The sequence below is a fragment of the Xiphophorus couchianus genome, chromosome 14 (assembly GCF_001444195.1).
Source record: "Xiphophorus couchianus chromosome 14, X_couchianus-1.0, whole genome shotgun sequence".
NCBI classification, from domain to species: domain Eukaryota; kingdom Metazoa; phylum Chordata; class Actinopteri; order Cyprinodontiformes; family Poeciliidae; genus Xiphophorus; species Xiphophorus couchianus.
This window is the reverse complement of record NC_040241.1, coordinates 310,074-325,760: the sequence shown is the minus strand read 5'-3', so window position 1 is coordinate 325,760 and position 15,687 is coordinate 310,074. Positions and strand designations below refer to the sequence as shown.

General features: G+C 42.2%; 1 protein-coding gene and 1 long non-coding RNA gene across 3 annotated transcripts in view; one reads left to right on the top strand and one right to left on the bottom strand.

Annotated features, from left to right (window-relative positions):
• The window catches only part of aco1 (aconitase 1, soluble), a 47,500-nt gene extending 34,313 nt beyond the window's left edge, over window positions 1-13,187 (top strand). For both annotated transcript variants that reach the window (XM_028037768.1, XM_028037769.1), the window contains 2 exons: window positions 12,139-12,324; window positions 12,409-13,187. In XM_028037768.1, coding sequence (XP_027893569.1) covers window positions 12,139-12,324; window positions 12,409-12,525 — 303 coding nt within the window. In that variant the 3' untranslated portion in view covers window positions 12,526-13,187. The remainder of the gene's footprint in view (window positions 1-12,138; window positions 12,325-12,408) is intronic.
• Window positions 10,141-12,132, bottom strand: LOC114157067 (uncharacterized). The gene is made up of 2 exons (XR_003598084.1): window positions 10,850-12,132; window positions 10,141-10,317 (listed from the first exon to the last, which is right to left on the bottom strand). It is a non-coding gene; the product is annotated as an uncharacterized LOC114157067 (long non-coding RNA).
• Window positions 13,188-15,687: the final 2,500 nt, after the last annotated feature.

Here is a 15,687-nt window from a genome sequence, read left to right as displayed (position 1 = left end):
TCAAAAAATGCCTTTTTCTGAAAGAACAGTAATTAAGATAAGATAATACTTTATTGATGTCTTGGGGGGAGGGGGTTGTTTGTCCCAACATAGCACACAATAAAAATTTAAATAAATATAGTAATAAGAACAAATATACAACAATAAATAACAATGAGCAGTGATAGTCTTTAGGACACACACATATAGCTCAGTATATTGCTAAATATATATTCAACATTTGAAGTGCACAGCTCTAGTGACTCTCTCTCTCTCTATATATATATATATATATATATATAAAAAAATAAAAAAATTCCCTTCTCACCCACCGCGGGTGGTTCTTATCCTCTGAGCTCGGGTCCTCTACCAGAGGCCTGGGAGCTTGAGGGTTCTGCGCAGTATCTTGGCTGTGCCAAGGACTGCACATTTCTGGACTGAGATGTCTGATGTTGTTCCTGGGATCTGTTGTAGCCATTGGTCCAGTTTGGGGGTGACTGCCCCGAGGGCCCCGATGACCACAGGCACCACTGTGGTCTTCACCTTCCAGGCCCTCTCCAGTTCCTCCCTGAGGCCCTGGTATTTCTCTAGTTTCTCGTGCTCCTTTTTCCTGATGTTGCAGTCGCTTGGTATTGCTACATCTACCACAACGGCTTTCCTCTGTTGTTTATCCACTACGACAATGTCTGGTTGGTTCGCCATTACCATTTTGTCTGTCTGGATCTGGAAGTCCCACAGGATCTTAGCTCTGGCGTTCTCCACCACCTTTGGGCGTGTTTCCCACTTTGATCTCGGGGTTTCCAGTCCATATTCTGCACAGATGTTTCTGTACATTATGCCTGCAACTTGGTTATGTCGTTCCATGTACGCTTTCCCTGCCAGTATCTTGCACCCTGCTGTTATGTGCTGGACTGTCTCAGGGGCCTCCTTGCACAACCTGCACCTTGGGTCTTGTCTGGTGTGGTAGATCTGGGCCTCTATTGCTCTGGTGTTTAGGGTCTGTTCCTGGGCGGCCAGGATGAGGGCCTCTGTGCTGTCCTTGAGTCCAGCTTTTTCCAGCCATTGGTAGGATTTACTGATATCAGCCACTTGGGTTATTTGCTGGTGGTACATCCCATGTAGGGGCTTGTCCTCCCATGATGGTATCTCTGGCACCTCAACCTCCGTTCCCTGTTGTCTGAGATATTCACTGAGCACATTGTCTGTTGAGGCTTTGTCCCTGATGTATTTATGGATCTTAGTTGTTTCGTCCTGGACTGTGGTTCTCACACTCACTAGTCCTCTGCCTCCTTCCTTGCGGCTCGTGTACAGTCTCAGGGTGCTGGATTTGGGATGGAACCCTCCATGCATTGTTAGTAGTTTTCTAGTCTTAATATCAGTGGCTTTTATCTCCTCCTTTGGCCAGCTAATTATTCCAGCAGGGTATCTGATTACTGGCAGGGCATAGCTGTTTATCGCACGGATTTTGTTCTCAGGACTTGCCTTATTCGTTGGAGGTATTTAGCTGTGGCTCTTTTCCTTGTGACCTCATCGAGGTTGCCATTTGCTTGTGGTATATCTAGGTACTTGTAACTGTTCTCTATGTCTGCTATTGTTCCTTCTGGGAGTGAGACCCCTTCTGTGCGGATGACCTTCCCCCTCTTTGTGATCAGCCGTCCACACTTCTCTAGTCCGAATGACATCCCAATGTCCGTGCTGTAGATCCTGGTGGTGTGGATCAGTGAGTCGATGTCTCGCTCACTCTTGGCATACAGCTTGATGTCATCCATGTAGAGAAGGTGACTGATGTTGGCCCCATTTTTGAGTCGGTATCCGTAGCCAGTCTTGTTGATAATTTGGCTGAGGGGGTTCAGGCCTATGCAGAACAGTAGCGGGGACAGAGCATCTCCTTGGTATATGCCACATATGATGGACACTTGTGCAAGTGGTTTGCAGTTGGCTTCAAGGGTGGTTTTCCACAGCCTCATTGAGTTTGCAATGAAGGCTCTCAGAGTCCTGTTGATGTTATACATCTCTAAGCATTCAATGATCCAAGTATGCGGCATTGAGTCATAGGCTTTCTTGTAATCAATCCAAGCCATGCATTGATTACAAGAAAGCCTATGACTCAATGCCGCATACTTGGATCAACTCAGCATCAGTGATCCTTGAGATACTTGGCTATATATATATATATAGAGAGAGAGAGAGAGAGAGAAAGAGAGAGAGAGAGAGACTTGAGCAGAAAAGACTCGCTGTAGCGTCCTTTTAACACATCTGGGCTGCAGTAATCTTTGGCTAAGTCTGCTCCTCATGCTGACATAGCCTGAGAAGCAGACCATTCTGTAGAGAAGATGAGAGACATTATCCTTGATAGCTCTGATCTTCTTCAACATTCTGCCTCTCATCACCTCTTCCAGTGGAGCCAGCTTGATCCCCACAACTGACTCAGCCTTTCTTATCAGTTTACTTCTGCTCGAGTCCTTCACCTTCATTGCAACACTCCAGCACACCACTGCACTGAAGATGGAACTAGCCATTGATGACTGAGAACATGAAGAGCATCCTACTGCAGATGTTAAAAAAACCTGAGCTTCCGTAGAAAATAGAGTCTGCTCATGGCCTTTTTATAGAGCACCTCAGTGTTCGTAGTCCAGTCTAATGTAACACCAAGGTATTTGTAAGATTGAACCTGCTCCACATCTGCTCCGAGATGGAGATTGGGAGCAAATGTATCTCCTTGTTGCAGAAATTGACAACCATTTCTTTGGTCTTGTTTACATTAAGCAGGAGTTGGTTCTCTCTGTACCACGTCACAAAATTGCCCATCAATGTCCCGTACTCCACCTCCTGTCCCTCTTTCACACACACCATGATAGCCGTGTCATCTGAGTACTTTTGCAGATGGCACAGTTTGGAACAGTACTTAAAGTCCGTAGTGCAGGTGGTGAATAGAAAGGGAGACCGCACAGTTCCCTGGGGAGCTCCAATGTTACATATTAGACGGTCTGACGTGCAGCTCTATAACCTAACAAACTGAGGTCTGGCTTTCAGATAGTCAATGATCCAGGTGATAAGTGTTGCATCCACGTCCATTTTAACCAGATTTTCGTCGGATGGTGTTGAAGGTTGGTTAAATGTCAAAGAAAAGAATGCAGACAATGGTGTTAGGATGCGGAAGAACTGTGTAAAAATATATACATTTTCTAGTTGTAAAAATGCCTTGTTATAAGTGAGAACTTCTGCCAGTGGAACTAGTACTTTCTATCAATATTCAAGAATTACTGACTTAAACAAGCACCTATATGTTGCTCAAAAGTTTCTTGTCTTGTTTCAAGTGAATATTCACACTGAAAACTCTACAAAAATACTTGGTCGGATTTAGTGTTTTTGCAGTGTTTGACTCGATGGTTTGCCTTATTGAGCTAGCCAGATTCTCAACCCAGCGCTGTAAGGTCCAGAATAAAATCCAAATGCATCCAGTCTAGTTCCATTAACTAGGAAAAAACACAAAATGTTCCTGATTTAACGGGGTTTTTTGTTTTGTTTTGTTTTGTTTTTCTCGTTCTACCAGAAATTGTATGACAAAAGTCTTCATTCTGATTCTTTGGTCTCAACTAGCCACTTTGTTTGAAAGACAGTTTTGTTAACAGAAACTTCAGACATCTTTATTTATTGTTTTGGGTGTTTTGTTTATTTATTTTGTATATTCAGAATGTATCCTAGTTCCACTGTTAAAATATAATAATCTTTGAGAATGTGTTCTTGCATTATTATGCCATTACCATAATATTACTTGAAAATGGTCTCAAAACAACATTATCATTTATCCCAATAACTTTGGGATAATTTATTGTACAGTAAAATTTGTTATTGTTACAAACCTAGTTTGATCACAAGTTTTGACATAACATGTCCCAGTTATATTTTATGGGGACGGGAGGCAGTTTTTATTAAATCCATCAAAACTTTCACTGTTTTCAGTCTGTTCACTTATAACCTGTCAATTTTTGCTGGATGATAAATTGTCCAACTAATTATTGCAATAAACAATATTATTGTTTTGAGACAATTTTCAAGTAATATATTACTAATGGCATAATAAAGCACATTCTCCCTCTTCAAAACAAATAATGTTTAATTTTGTAAAGAACACTTCACACTGGAACTGGAAGATATTATAAATTTCCCAAATAACACAAGAAAACAATAAATAAATTGGAAATAAAAACCACACACCACCAAAACCATAAATAAAATGGATTTTGATGTCCCTGTAAACAAAATTTCCCTTCCAAATTAATAACCAAAAAGGACATCATTGATCTAGTTTTAGTTCATCATATGATTGATTGATTGATTAATCACATATTGTGACAGGCTTATTTAATGCACCTTTCTATTTGAACAGAATCAGATAAAAGTTAGTGAACATGTGCTCTGAAGCATAAATGAAACTGATCTTTGGTAACACTTTATTTGACGGGGGTGCATAAGACTGATATGACACTGTCATAAACATGACATAACACCTGTCATGAACATGAATAAGTCTTCATGAATATTTATGACTGTCATAAAGTGTCATTCGGTAAATGATGACACTTTCAAAGCAAAGTTGACATTATTCAAAATGTCTTTATGACAACTTAACATTAACCAATTGTCAAATTGTGTTCCGTACTCGTCATGTCGGACAAACAAAATATACAGTCGGGACGATCTCCTGACGATCGGTGCCCGCTACAAACTAGATGTTACAGCTGATTTTCAACACTTGTTCAATATTCCGGGGGACATAGCGAGGAGCCCCGGTGCGCCGTGGATTACCATCGCAACAGGGAGGAAGCGACGGCGGCGTAGAGAGAGACGGCAGAAGCGGGGCTGCAGGGCCGGCGTGCTAGCTAGGCTACGGAGGCAACCACACAAACCACCGCTCCCCAGCCTGTTTCTCTCCAACGCCAGATCCCTTGCAAACAAGATGGATGAACTGAGACTATAGGCTGCATCTCACAGCGCAGTGAAGGACAGCTGTATTCTTCTGATCACGGAGACCTGGCTGCATCCAGACGTAGCGGACTCTGCCATCGAGCTAGCAGGCTACACAGTACAGCGCCACGACAGAACGAAAGACTCCGGTAAGAGCAGAGGAGGAGGCTCTGTGTGTATGTGAACAACACCTGGTTACTAACACAGCGACTGTCATCAGCCATTGCTCCCCAGACCTGGAGTATGTGACTGTTAGATGCAGACCAATATACCTCCCCAGAGAGTTCACCGTAGTCATGGTAACCGCTGTTTACATCCCACCGGATGCCAATGCTAAAACAGCTATTGGACTTTTGCATGGCAGCATTAGCCATCTGCAGAGCATCTATCCAGATGCTGTGCACATCATAGCGGGGGACTTCAACCATGCAGACTTGAAGACAGCGCTCCCCAAATTCCACCAGCATGTAAAGTGTGCTACAAGAGAGGCTAACACTCTGGACAAAGTCTACTCCAACATCAAGCTAGGCTACAGGGCTAGACCACTTCCTCACCTGGGTCAGTCCGATCACCTGTCCCTGCATTTAATTCCTGCTTATGCCCCCCTCAGGAAAACTGCTCCAACCATCACCAAAACCATCAAATCCTGACCCAAGGATGCGACACAGCAGCTGCAGGACTGTTTCAACAGGACAAACTGAGATGTTTTTGAACATCAGGACCTGGAGTTTTTTACAGACAGTGTAGTGTGCTACATCAAGAACTGTATTGACACTGTAGCTGTGGATAAACGCATCCGGGTCTTCCCAAACCAGAAGCCCTGGATGACTCAGGAGGTCCAGCGACTGCTAAAGACCAGGAATACCGCCTTCAGGTCTGGGGACAGGACCGTCTACAGTACAGCCCGAGTTAACTTGAAGAGCGGCATCAGTATGGCTAAGTCTGACTACAGGAGGAGGATAGAGGGCTACCTTGACAGCAACAACAGCAGGCAGGTGTGGCAGGGAATCCAGCATCTCACCAACTACAGGACCAACCTCGCAGCTGCGGAAGGCGACGCCACGCTGACAGAGGAGCTGAACCTCTTCTTTGCCCGCTTTGAGGTGAAGCCAACAGAGGCAGCCACACTACACCAAGCGACCCACAACACCACACTCCTCGTTGTAGAGGAGCACGAGGTGAGGCGCACACTGCGGGCTGTCAACCCAAGGAAGGCTGCTGGACCTGATGGCGTCCCTGGACCTGAAAGACTGCGCCGATCAGCTGGCTGGAGTCTTCACCAGGATCTTCAACCAGTCCCTAGCCCTGTCTACAGTCCCATCCTGCCTGAAATCTTCCACCATAGTCCCCATACCCAAGAACCCTCATATCTCCTGCCTCAATGACTACCGGCCTGTGGCACTAACCCCTGTGGTGACGAAGTGTTTTGAAAAACTGGTCCGGGGTCACATCACAGCACTTCTCCCTCCTGGCTTTGACCACCACCAGTTCGCCTACAAAGCCAACAGATCCACAGAGGACGCTGTGATCACGGCCCTCCATGCTGCTCTGTCACATCTGGAGCAGCAGGGGAGCTATGTGCAGATGCTCTTTGTAGACTACAGCTCTGCTTTTAATACCATCCTCCCTCACAGACTGGTGGACAAATTGGAGGACCTGGGCCTCCCTCACTCCACCTGCATGTGGATTCTGAGCTTACTGACCAACCGACAGCAGAGAGTTAGGGTGGGAAAACATACATCCACTGCCCTCAGCCTTAGTACTGGCTCTCCACAGGGCTGTGTGCTGAGCCCCCTGCTCTATTGTCTGTACACATACGACTGCCCACCACAGGACTCTGCCCACCACAGCAACACCATCATCAAGTTTGCTGATGACACCACAGTGGTGAGGCTCATCTCAGGAGGCGACGAGTCCGCCTACAGGGGTGAGGTGGAGCGGCTGTTGCAGTGGTGCAGGGAGAACAATCTGCTCCTCAACAACTCAAAGACAAAAGAACTCATAATAGATTACAGGAGGAATAAAACGGAAATTACACCACTAACCATTGGGGGAAAATGTGTGGAGAGGGTAGCTGATTTCCGTTTCCTGGGGTCCACATTGAGCAGGGCCTCACATGGAACATGAACACCTTCGAGCTGATAAAAAAGGCCCAGCAAAGACTGTACTTCCTGAGGGTTCTCAGGAGGAACAACATCAAGGAGAAGCTGCTGGTGTCCTTCTACAAGTGCTCCATAGAGAGCATACTGACCTACTGTATCTGCGTATGGTATAACAGCAGCACTACGGCTCAAAGGAAAGCTCTCCAAAGGGTTGTGAATACAGCCCAAAAAATCATTGGCTGCCCTCTCCCCTCACTGGAGAACCTGCACAGCGACCGCTGTCTAAGAAAAGCACAACACATCACAAAGGACACTTCTCACCCCGGACATTCTCTGTTCACACTGCTGCCTTCAGGCAGAAGATACAGAGCAACCAGAACCAACCGTCTCAGAGACAGTTTCTACCCGATAGCAATAACAAAACTAAATGCAATCAAAAACAACCATTAATCATCATAAATGATGTATGTGAGAATGTGGCTGTTCTTATTTAGTGGGTTTTTTTTTTTTTTTTTTCCAGTTTGTTGATTCTTGCGTTGTGTGTGACACAACGCAAGTGAGACAGTTATTTTTTGTTTTTGGGCATGTGCACTGACTAATGGCACCTTTTGAATTTCGTTGTCCTTGTGACAATGACAAAGATTTATCTTATCTTATCTTATACTAACAAAGTCATTAATATTACCACAAGTAAAGTGTAACACACTGGACTATTTATAACTCCATCATAGTTATAGAACAAGCCCTTTGTACATTGGAATAAAACAAAGGATAACTTGTACTTCTTCAATCAAAGGGTTCAACTTTTGGTCAGCATATTGTAGCTCCGAAATACTGATAAAAAAAAACTAAAACAGAATTACTTATTCTTTAACTTAAGAAAAACCTTTCTTGGGGGCGCTGTGGAACCGCGAGCCAAGATGGCAGTTTAGAGTGGATGCTCCGTGTGGCCTGCATCAAAACTTAGAAAATACCCAGGATTAGAAACATAAACTGGATCCGAAAATGTCAAAATCGAAAACTTTCAAGGACTGTGATATTTTTACATGAAAACGCGGTTCCCAAAAAACAGCTAAAGCTGATATTTCGGTAACAGATCAAAACAAAGAGGGGACTGCTAGCACTGACAGCATGTGTGACCTTAGCACGGTGCTAGCTGAACTTCGGTCGTTGCATTCAGAGTTCGGTGAATTTGGAAGCAAACTGGACAGCATAGGTAACCGTATGGGTGAAATGACAAAGTCCATCGCCTCTTTGGAGAAAAACATAGCGGAGGTGAAGCAAAATGTTGCCGCTAATGCGGCTGCAGGAAGCTGAAAACAGATTCATGCTGGCGAAGGAACTTTTAGAAACTAGTACGGCTAATCTTACTAAAGCAATGAAGCAAATATCCTACTTGGAAGCTAAGACTGATGACCTGGAGAATCAAGGCCGAAGGAAGAACCTACACCTTTTTGGCCTCTGGGAGAGCGCTGAGCAACAGCCGATAGATCCTTCACCATTGAGAGGGCCCACCGCACCCTGGCACCTCCAAAACCGAACAAGCACAGAGCAGTCCTCATCCGTTTCCTGATTTTCCAGGATTGGGAATTTGTTTTCCGCTCTACAAAACAATGCAACATTGAATACGACGGAAATAAACTTTTTTTCATTCAGTATCTTCCAGCAGAGACCATCCTACAGCGAGCCAACTTCGACAACATCAGGAAAACGTTCACTGAAAAAGGAATGTTGATCTGACATCCGAGAAGAGATACAAGTGGTGGACTGGGAAACTGCATGCTTAAAAGCCCAAAAGCAGTCAATTAATACAAGGATGAAACTCCTTCAATACAAGTGGTTGATGAGAATTTACATAACTCCAGTCAAACTGAATCGCTGGGCACCTAACATCCCAGATAGCTGCAGTAAGTGTTGGGTTGGAAAAGGTACTCTTTTTCACTGTGTACGGGAGTATCCAAACTTACAGCAATATTGGAACTCAGTTATCCAAACTTTGTCAAAGATTGTTGCAGTGAATGTACCTGCTGAGGGTAAAATGTGTGTTTTAAGTATTTATCCAGAGAACTGTGTTTTTAGTACAAGACAGTTAAAATTGATTGACTTTGGACTCCTGCAGGCCAGGAGATTAATATCGCTACATTGGAAAACAAATGGACATACCGTCAAACCACATGTGGGTAAAGGAGATGACATCATGTATGGCTCTGGAGCTACTCACTTATATTGTCAGAGGAAAGGGAGCGAAATTTAAAGACACATGATCACCGCTGACCGAGTTTCTGAAACACTACAAATGAAATTAAGAGAACAGTGCAGATTGCTGAGTCTTTTTGTGTTTTTTTATTATTATTTCTTTGTTTTTGTTTTCTGTTATATGTACTGTTGACTTGTTTTTTATTGTTGTTTCTTTATGGATTTTAACCCAACGTTTCTTCTTAACACTGTCAATCTCTATTCCCCAGGGTGAAAGGTTTATCGGATCCTTCACTCTTTTAGATTTAATAATTTGGAATTTGTAAAATTAATTTGTTAGCCTGAGTGAGTATCCCACCTGATAACAGTGGTTTTGAGTTCGTTGATCCCAGCGCTGGAGCCGTGGAGCCGAACCAACAGCCCTTTTCTCTTAAATCGAGGTTTGAGGCTGGAATTTAGTCCAGGTTGGCCAAACGCTGTTCGTCGACGTCCTCGGATGTCCAGTCGAGGGATCCGGGTCATGGCACCAAACTGTCGTGGAAAAAAAACTATTTCCAAGCACTGTTCAGGTGAAATCACTCAGTCAGGTTTATTCATATATTGTGCACAATACAGAGCTTGTAGGACAATCAGTAATGAAGCAAGTCTGGATGAAAAGCTCAGCCAGGCAGAGAAACACATGAGTTTTATACAAAGGGATCCTAAGCATGGGAAACAGACTGATTCCCATGCAGTTTTGAAAAACAACGTCCAACCTTGTGCATGTAACCAAAATAGTTTAACTTGGTGGGAATATATAGAACTTAGAATAAACATATAGCAATACAACTAGCAGGTGTGACCTTACTTTAATTTTTCCACTACACACTCTGACAACAGGGAGATATTCTTCTTGTCTTCATTTCCTAGGAGCAGCTCTTTGAAAGTGTCTGGAAATGCTCAGAAATTGTAGCTGTTCTTGAAATGGTTGTGATCAGTGTTAATCATGGTGAAAGCTTTTTCATGAATTCAAACTTGGTGAATCTCTCCTGGACATTCTCATAGTGGGTGATGACTCAATCCACTGAGGTCACTTAAAAAAAGGAACAAAAACAAATAAATAAATAAAAAATGTAATGTGATCTAAATTCAGCATTTATTTAAATACCATTCCAAGAATGTCCCTTGCTGCACACTGTCAGAATGGTAGAGTGGCAGACAAATGTCTAGTTAACTTGACTGGTTGTTAGAAAGTGCAATACAATTATTTCTTAATAATGACGAGAGCTGAACAAAATTATTCTGATCAAATATTTGTTCGGCAGAAGTTCATACAGCCTGTTGTTATTCAGAATGCATCATTTCTTGTATAGTTTTAGGCACATGTGTGTATCTTTTCACTTAATGAGCATTCAAAATTATTTCCAACCAGATACTCTGGCTTATGGATGTTTGCAAGAAGTTTATTAATAAATAAATAGATTAAACACCAGTTTTACATTTGACAACAATATTTATCTAAAACATAGTTTATTAACTCACAGTTGGTGTATGTTGATTCCCACTTCCCTGTTCCATCGTACCCTCCTTCACCTGGAGAAAACAGTAACACATAAATGACTTACCTAATTTTCTTGGGAAATATTTCATCTGCTTCTTCCTCTTTGGTCAAACAGGGATTTCTTTCTCTCATGGCTGGTCCTCATTAGCACCGTCCACACCTGTAGCATGTCTTCATTAGCATTCTTTCTTCCACCCCCACCATGTCCTTAGGCTAAAATGGGTCTTCATGTGGCTAAAGTCAGCAAAGCAAAGAACACAAGCACTATGTCACATCAGCCAAGTTGCTAAATAAATATAACTTTGACTAACATAGTAGCTTTTAATTTGCTCGATTAAAATTGGAGGGAAAAAATCTATTTGCCTGCGTTTAAAATACATTGAAAGTTAAAGGTTAACCTTACAGTAATGAAGTTTAATAACTTTAACTAACATTAACTTACAGCAAGGTAGCATTAGCTTGAATTGCTCTTAGTAAACATTACAAACAAAGAAAAACATAGTCAATGTTTTTTTCGCAAAGAAAATGTAAAGTTAAGACACATACCTCATATATATTAGGTAACACGCTTCTTTTCAAACAGGAGGTCTGGCTGTTATAACCTGTGTTAGGGAGGCCAACGAGATGGAAAACTTATTCTTCACCAACACACTGCACCCCTGTTAAATTTTTGATTTGAGTGGTTCGACGTTCTACTGATTGAATCCAATCAGTTGTAGCACACCACACAGGCAGGATGATCGGTATCGCAAGCGAGTTGACAATCTTAGAAATCGGAAGGTTCTAATATTGTCGAAAGGGGAAAATCGGGGCAAAAAATTTAAAATTGTGCCATGTGAACTAGGCTTTAGCGCAAGGGTGGGCAACTCCAGGCCTCGAGGGCCGGTCTCCTGCAACTTTTAGGTGTGTCTCTACTTCAACACACCTGAGTCAAATAATGAGGTCATTAGCAGGACTCTGGAGAACCTGACTGCACTTAGAAGGTGAGTCATTTATTTGATTGAAGTGTGTTGGATCTTAAGAGTTGCAGGACACCGGCCCTTGAGGGCCAGGATTGCTCAGCCCTGCTTTAGCGGGCACACCAACATGCAAAAACCTTGTCTGACAGTTCATCACCCCACCACCCCCGGGCCGTTGTCAAGCCTTAACCGGTCCAAGGTGATAAAAAGGTGGGGGACCGCTCTTCTAGATGCTATAGCATAAACTTTAAAATATTTTTTTCTTTCAAACTAAGGTCTATCTTGTCCTTGGAAATGGTTCCAAGGACAAGTTTTTTGTCCTTGGAAAAAAAAAAAAAATTCAATCTGAAGGAAAACCAGGAGTGAGTGTTTGAATGTTTGCTTGTTCCTATAGGGCATTAAGGCCGTTCTAGCAGAGAGCTATGAAAGGATCCACCGCAGTAACCTGGTTGGAATGGGGGTGATCCCTCTGGAGTATCTGCCTGGAGACACAGCTGCCAGCCTGGGGCTGAGTGGCCGAGAGCGCTACTCCATCATCATCCCCCAGCAGCTCACCCCCCGCATGACTGTGGATGTGGAGGTAAGCACCGGACACTGCTTTCCTGCTGACACCTGATTGGCTCTGAACGTGGCACCTGTTTGTTTGGCTCTACTGCTTTCACAGCTGGACACAGGGATGACGTTCAAAGTGCGCATGAGATTCGACACCGACGTGGAGCTGACTTACTTCCACCATGGAGGAATTCTCAACTATATGATCCGCAAGATGTCACAATACTGATCTGTTGGAAGACTCTCAGCTGTAAGCTCACCTGGAGAATAATTCTGTCTAAAGGTGCTCTGATCAGTAGGCCAGAGTTGAAGTTAGCTAATATTCCTTTGCTTGGTTCTGAACGGTGAGCAGCAAGCAAAGTACTGAAAAATCCATTCTTATTTTTATTGTAATTTCTAGTCTTTTAAATGCACCAATATTAAAAATATCCATCATTTTAAAAATATAAATGCACCAACTCATAATGTGAACTTTGTTTAGAGTATAAATTGGAGGAAGCGTTGCAAGCATAAATATGCTGCGCAATATATCGGCACTAACATCCGTATCGGCCAACACTAGTCATTTTTTAATATATGGATATCTTGTTGCTGTTTGCTTCAGGAGAGTTGGAGGGCTGAGGTGGAGTTTGGTCTTGTGACACTGATAGTGATGCAGCAAATGATTAGTAGTAGTGAGTAGAGAAGTTAGTGGTGTGGTTGAGGTTTTTTTTTAAAGGTTTCAAAAGGCAAGTAAAATTTATATAATATATATATTTAGAGGTGTCCCAATAGAACTCTTTCACGATATCACAGCTTCTTGGCCGATACAAATATTGACCCTATACAATATCAACACGAACTATGCATAATTTTATTACTCGTTTTATGGTGTGGAATGTCAAGTGAAAGCACAAAGATGTGTGGAGCAGCTCCTTCTCTTAAAGCAGGGGTGTCGAACTCCAGTCCTCAAGGGCCGGTGTCCTGCAACTTTTAGATGTGCCTCTGCTGCACCACACCTGAATAGAATAATTAGGTCATTAAGGCTCTGGAGAACTGATCTACACAAGGAGGAGGTAATTAAACCATTTCATTCCAGTGTTTTGTACTTGTGGCACATCTAAAAACTGCAGGACAGCGGCCCTCGAGGACTGGAGTTTGACACCTGTGTCTTAAAGGAACATGACCCAAACTGTGATTACCCAAGAACTATTGTCTGTCTCTATTGAGCCTTTTTCATGGTGGTTTTTTGGGACCAAGCTAAGCACTGTAGAAAGGTATTGGATGGATGTAAGGTGAGCAGGTTAGGTGCTATGCTGATGCTAACAGAAGGATGGAATGTCATTAACACTGTTGATCCCAGAGCTCCCTGTCAGACATTCCTCTTCGTCAGTAATTGCCTTACTCTCTCACTGATGCTTTGCTCCTGTGCCTCTGTGAAACTGTTTCTATGGTTACATCATTGTACTTCAATGTAAGGACTCCAGATAAAAGTAAAACCTAAAGTGACTTATTTGGGGCAGTTTTATTGTCGTTTGTTCCTTCTATATCTTCAGGGTCACTTTTCCATATATCAAATAATAAGAAATGACAAGATAATGTGGGGACGTTAACCAGGCAGAATAATCCCTAAAAGCTCCAGAAATAGCCTCCCTGCTGGTGACATGTCGTTCCCACTGACTGGGATGTTCTCACTAGAACAGAACCAGAAAGCTGCTGTTGCTGCTCTGCTGAAGAAAGAAGGAAGAGTTTTATCTCTGATGCTCCTTCCTGTTACCCAGAAAATCTGAATGGAGCTTCCAGGTCACATCATGTACAAACATGGATGACTTCAAACTAACTAACATAAGATTTGTTCTGATGCATCAGCACTTGATGAAAAGTTTTTGGGAGCCATATTTAGTGTCAACATACTGTACTTAGAATCCTTTGATAATAAACAATAGTTTGTTGGTTTAGCGGAAACATTTGGTTCTCTAGATAAGAGGTTCCCAAAGTGCAAGTCTGGAACCCCAAGGGGATTGCAAGACACCGAGGGGCGGGGGTTGTAAAATGGATTTCAGAATCATAGTGATGCGACTCCTTCGGAGTATGTAGCACCAAAAGGGGCTAAATTAAATAAATATATAATTAAATAAATAAATGTAACATTATTTATGCATTATGAATTAATACAGTAATATACTTTTCAATCATTTTATAAGACATTCATTTAAAAATATGTATTTGATCTCTATTTTTAAATAGCGAAAAATAATTATAAGTATTTTTAGTGGACCACCCTGCCAGTCATGACCTTTAGTTAAAAATGTTTCTGTAACCAGTGACCTGGTTTAGAATTGATCTGATCTGATGTTTGGACATGACTGAATGTTCCAGCAGGACGATGATCTCAGACGCATCAAAACAAAGCAAAGTTTGCCACTGCATTTTTTATATTAACTTTATTGTAATAAACTATTGTTAACTTCATCCGGCTTGTTTTTAAAGCATTGCTCACTCCTGCAATTACTGTTGGGTCTCATTCCTAGTTTAACTAGGTAAAGTTGCTGATATTCCGATTTTCCGTTTATTTATATTAATACCACCACTAAGTGGCCACATAAGCACCTGCGGCTCTAAACCGAACAAATAAAAAGTGATGAAAATACGGCTTAAAGCGTTGTTCATAAGTGGTACAGTTGTGTTCAAAATAACAGCAGTCCCACATCTCTAGAAAGATAAATCATTGTTTTTGTTTTAATTTCAACTTCTACACTGCAAGTAAGTTTCTAGGAGGTTTAGTAAAGGTATAGAAAACCAACAGACTCAACAGGCATTATATGGATGCTGCTAATTCTGTGAAACTGAATAATTTACTGAAAGGGGCGTGTTCAAAATAGAAGGCTAAGTTCAATTAGTGAGGTCATTGATTATGTGAAAAAGAAAACAGGTGTTAAACAGGTGACCCTTATTTACGGATCAAGGCAACTGACGCTGCATATGCTGGATGTGCATTTGTTCTTGAAAAACAGAGTAACATGGGTCGTTCAAGACACTGTTCAGAAGAAGAGCGTTCTTTGATCAAAAAATTAATAAAAGATGGGAAAACCCATAATGTTCAGCTAAAATGGTATCAAATGCTTTAAAATGGCAGCCAAAACCAGAAAGTTGAGGAAGAAAAAGAAAAATAACTATTTGAATGGGTCGCAGAATAACCAAAATGGCAAAGGCTCAGACAATGATCAGCTCCAGGAGGATCAAAAAAGATGCAACAATCGGAAGATGTCTATGTGAAACCAAGCTACCAGCAAGAAGTCCCGACATCGTCCCATTGTTAAAAAACAAAAAGCAACTACAATTTGCCAAAGAACATATTGACTCGCCTAAAAAGAAATGGCATAATATTTTGTGGACTGATGAAAGTAAAATT